Source organism: Salvia hispanica, chromosome 6 (genome assembly GCF_023119035.1).
Source record: "Salvia hispanica cultivar TCC Black 2014 chromosome 6, UniMelb_Shisp_WGS_1.0, whole genome shotgun sequence".
NCBI lineage: Eukaryota > Viridiplantae > Streptophyta > Magnoliopsida > Lamiales > Lamiaceae > Salvia > Salvia hispanica.
Genome location: NC_062970.1, coordinates 43735530 through 43740696, shown reverse-complemented (window position 1 = coordinate 43740696; position 5167 = coordinate 43735530). Strand labels below are relative to the sequence as shown.

Below are 5167 nucleotides of genomic sequence, written 5' to 3'. Positions count from 1 at the left end.
TCTGAAATTTTTATAACTAGTGGGCCAATCTTGACCCACATATGCAATACTATATCAGTAAAAAGCCAAGAAGCGCATAATCCTAATTCATGAAGTGTTAAGCAGCCACAATATTTTATAACCAACATTTTATCATCTCATTCCATAATAATTCGATGTGGGATCCATACATGTATATATATTTATCGGGTCGTGTTATAATACTATCTCAACTTTGTATACTTATTAAAAATATCAAAAAAAAAAAAGACATAAGTATTCTGTTGATAATTTTAATGTATAGAGTGGAGATAGTTATAAGTTATGTATTGGAAATTAGTTATATATATTTATATAGGGATATGATCAAATGAAAACTCTAAATATTGTACAAACTTAAAACTATGATCTGGACCATTGAAAAATGTCAACGATCTGGACCATTGAAAAATGTCAACATATCACAAAAAAACATCAACAGGAAAATGTCAATAGAATTTCAACGGTAGTCAATGATTGATGCTGTGTTGATATTGTGTTGACCTTAAAATCTTGAAATTTTACATTGTGTTGATATTGTATTAAAACTGTGTTGAAGTTGTGTTGAGGAGTTTTGTATTTGTACAATATATAAGTTTGCATTTTATCACTACTCTATTTATATATATTGGGAGTGGTTCAAAAAATAACTCTTGTCAAAACTCATAACTCTAGAGATTTTATGCACTCGTAATTTACATTTTGTATATGTACAATGAACTACCTCCCTCTAATGAACATTTTATATGTACATAAAATGTCCATTACAGGTGCATAAGATCTCCATGATTATGAGTTTTGACCAAAGATATGTTTACACAAACGATATGTTTACCCTTCAGAATTGGAAGACAATGTCTTTGAATTAACACAATATGTATCAATATTTGTAATATTCATAAAAGTAATAAAACCATTTTTTTATTATTGACTTTTTTTCTCACACTATTATCAATTTTTTTCATTTTGTCCTAATAAATGAAAAAAGCTACAATTACAAAAATATCAAATATGAGAGTAATAACAATCCTTTTAAATCTTACGAATATTATAATTATAAACAAACATTGTATAGCAACACCTTGCTAAGGGCTTTATAGAATTCAAGTTCCATGTTAAGTTGAAAGAAGTAGATAGACTCAAAACCGAGATTAGCTCTTTCGATATGTCTTGTAGTACATAGATGTTTTATGGTATTCAAATCTTCGTGAGTTTATTGTACATCCCATATCCCACATTAAATGCATGTAAGAAGTGGAGAAACTATCTGTTGTATTAAAGGACAAGTGTTCCACGTAGATATAAATGTAAGTTTATTGCCATTATGGGTTTCAATTGCCTATGGCAATCATTAACCAGTTTAAAAATTTTTATTTTGGTTATTGTTGGTTAATTAGCTAACTGATTGTTTTTAACCAATCGGTAGGACACTAATTAAAAGGTACCGGTTCTTATTTTGGACTTAATATTTTTCCAGTTAGACAATGATTTGATTCGGTTATTAATTGATTTGACTGTTTACCCTGCCCTGCATTTAAACGTTGGATAATCGAACTCAACCTCCTTCTTAGTCAATTTGACTATTCAATTAATTGTCGTTATTATTGATTCAATATGTAGACTTTGCATCGGAAGAAAGATTTGAGAAAATTGGGAAAGAAATGGTGCAGAAATGTGGATATTTGCCGTTGGCAATTTCGTTACTCGGTGGGGTCTTGAGAAAGAAAAAATCTATGGTTGAGTGGGAATTAGTAAATAAGGATATCAAAAAGTCATACATGGAGATGAAACGCAGATTGATGGGGTGCTAAATTTAAGCTATGAAAGTCTACCCTATTATTTGAAGCCTTGCTTTCTCTATATGAGTATATTCAACGAGGATGAAACCATAGTTGTTAGGCATCTATATAAGATGTGGATAGCACAAGGCATGATTTCATATGAGAATATTGGACACAAGGAGGAAACTTTAATGGACATAGCTGAGTTGTACTTAAGCGAGTTGGCCTCCAGGTCCATTGTTCAAGTAGAAATTCAGCATACTTATGATGTTGCAAATAGAACTAGAAAATATAGCACATGCAAACTTCATGATGTAGTACGAGAACTATGTTTGAAATTGGGTAAAATGGAGGATTTTGGTGTGCAGAGTTTGGATTATCAAGGTAGGAAACTTAGTACCTTACTACGGGAAGCTTCCTTGCTCATGAAAATACAACATTTGGCTATCCATTTTAGAAGTAAAGTCGAGCACGAGCTTACAGTCGCTTGTGGGGAAGAAACTGGCAAACATATAAGGTCTCTTAGAATATCCAATCTCATAAAATCGAATGTTGTTGAGTTTTTCCCGCAAAGTATAGTTGATTGGCGGAAATTCAAATTGTTGAGAGACCTTGTAATCGTAAGATTCAAATTTGTAGGAGGAAAGTTACCAAGAGGAATCACTAATCTTGTTCATCTTAGATGTTTGCGTCTAGAAGAATGTGGACTTGATAGGCTACCGTCATCCATGAGGAACTTAGTATACCTGGATACGCTTGATTTAACAAATTCAATGAATGTTGAAGTTCCAAATGTTTTTAAGGAGATGTTGCGATTAAAACACTTGTCTTTTCCTATCTATGGAAGGAAAAAGGTTGTACATTATCGAGTACGATTGGATGAGGGAGTAGATGATTTGGAGACTCTACTACACTTTGATAGTAGATGTCATGAATTTAAATGTATTGACAGAATGAAGAATCTCCGACGTTTTGCAGCAACAATACACGATAATGAAAGCTTGTCAGCTATCATGAATGCCATTTTGAACTGGAATAAGATTGTGGTTTGTACTGTTCATATCGAAGACAGCTGCGACTTAACAAATGATCAAATGCTGCAGAAGGCTTTGACATGTCCCAATCTTCATGATTTGTGGATTAGTTCTAAGTTGGGAAAGGCACTAGCAGAGTGTGGGAGTTACTTGATGAGCTCGAAACTCAGGTTCTGTTTGGATCCATGATTGATGATTATCCAATCGGGATACTGGGTAAGCTTCCTTGCTTGGTAACGTTGCGATTAAGTTGGGAGTCATTTGTTGGGGGGGAGATGACTTGTCCAGTAAACAGTTTTCTTCGCCTAAAGATGCTAACGTTAAGAAGTTTACCCAAGTTGAGGGAGTGGAGAGTGGAGGCTGGAGCCATGCCCCTTCTCTGGAAATTATATATCGAAGATTGCACTTGTCCAGAGATGGTTCCAGAGGGATTAAGTGGCATTTCTACGCTTCAGAGACTCGTAATTAAACAACTGCCGGAATTGAGAAAAAGGGTATTGCCATCCGGACAGGATTTCTACAAAGTCTGCCATGTCCCTTCAATTATCATCCCCCCCTCCCGGTTTCAGTTTTGTTATTGCATTTCTCTACTGTTCCTCTTTATACTTTTTCCGCTGCCAGAGAGATCCTCTGTGGTTATGTAAATGTTTGTGTGGAGTGTAAGTAATTGTTTAGAATCTTGGTAATTTAAACTTGTGTAGCACGATTTGATAAGATTCTTGGAAGTGTCTTTTTTGAACTTAAATTGGAGAAAATATTCCTTAGACTAGACATACCAAGGTGGATATAAGATGTGGTATGCCCCATTAATAAGTAATATTTGGACAAATGGAATTCGCTCTCTAAAGTCTAATAAATATCTGTGTTTATATACTTTACAAATAATAATATTACCTGTGTGCGGGGGAGTGTTATATTGCTAACTCATAACTTAATTGCTAACTACAACTAAATAATAGCCATTAGATATTTAAATCATGGGCTTAGATCATTAATCTCTGAATGTCAATACTATCAACGAAAAACGTCAATAAGACCATAGGATTAATTCGAAAAAATATCAATAGGTGTATGAATGTCAATTAACTACATGTTTAGTTTTAACCAACTTTTAAAAGAAATCCCAAAACTTTAAATTCATGTAACATATATCAAATTAAAGATAATTTCATAAGGATTCCAACGATATCCTACATGCATATGTTCCGACGTCAAAATTTGAAAAAAAAATTAAATTTTTTTAATTTTTTCGTACAAGCAGAAATGTCAATATACTATATTAAATATGTCAATATAATACATGTAGAATGTCAATATAAGCAATGAGTTAACATTCTTAAAGCATTGTGTTGACATTCTCAAATCATTGTGTTGATATTTTCGAAACACTATTTTGACATTTCCATCCAAAACCCTAATTTGGAGTTTTTTTTATCTTTTTTGATTTTATTAATAAAAACGAAAATTACACGTGACAAATTGTACCACATATTTTTTAAAATTCTATGGCCTTAAATGATGAGTTAACAATTGATCATTCCCCCTCCCCCTGTGTGCATATTCATACATTTTAACTATATCTCCGATCTCTCATAATTTATTAATACCTCTTCCATGATATTCACTTGCTATAATATAAATAACAACAACAACAACAACAACAATAATAATAATAATAATAATAATAATAATAATAATAATAATAATAATAATAATAATAATAATAATAATATCTAATAACAATAAAAATTACTATATAATTATACATGCTGAGTTATGATTTGCATTAGGGATGTCACCGTTGGAGGAGCGTTAGTGAGCCCAAAAGACATCACAACAAACTCATAATGCCCATCATGAGTTCTAAATGCGGATTTGGAATATCTTTCACAACCATTCTAATTTGGTGGTACCCTGTTCTTAAATCAATCTTAAAAAAAAACTCTAATTTGGTGGTACCCTGTTCTTAAATCAATCTTACAAAAAACAGCAGCTCCAATCAATTCTTCAAGAGGTTCTTCAATAAGAGGAATAGGATATTTATCCTTTGCTGTCAGTTTGTTCATTCTTCTGTAGTCAACGCACATTCTTCAAGTTCCATCCTTTTTTTTTCACTAACACCACAGGAGAAGAAAATGGACTTGAACTCGATTGAATGAACCCCTAATGTAGCAAGACACTTGTTTCTCAATAATATTCTTTTGTATAGCAGAATATCTATAAGGCCTGGAGTTTATTGGTGAGGCACCATGAATATGAGCAATTTTGTGATTGTGTGATCTCATAGGAGGCAAGGAGGCAGGTTCCGCAAAGATTGCTCTGCTAAGAATGATT

At 32.7% G+C, this 5167-nt stretch overlaps 1 protein-coding gene across 1 annotated transcript; it reads left to right on the top strand.

Moving 5' to 3' along the window:
- Positions 1 to 1879: 1879 nt before the first annotated feature.
- LOC125195427 (putative inactive disease susceptibility protein LOV1) lies at positions 1880 to 3022 on the top strand. The gene has a single exon (XM_048093575.1). It carries the CDS (start codon positions 1880 to 1882, stop codon positions 3020 to 3022), a length of 1143 nt encoding a protein of 380 aa, XP_047949532.1.
- Positions 3023 to 5167: the final 2145 nt, after the last annotated feature.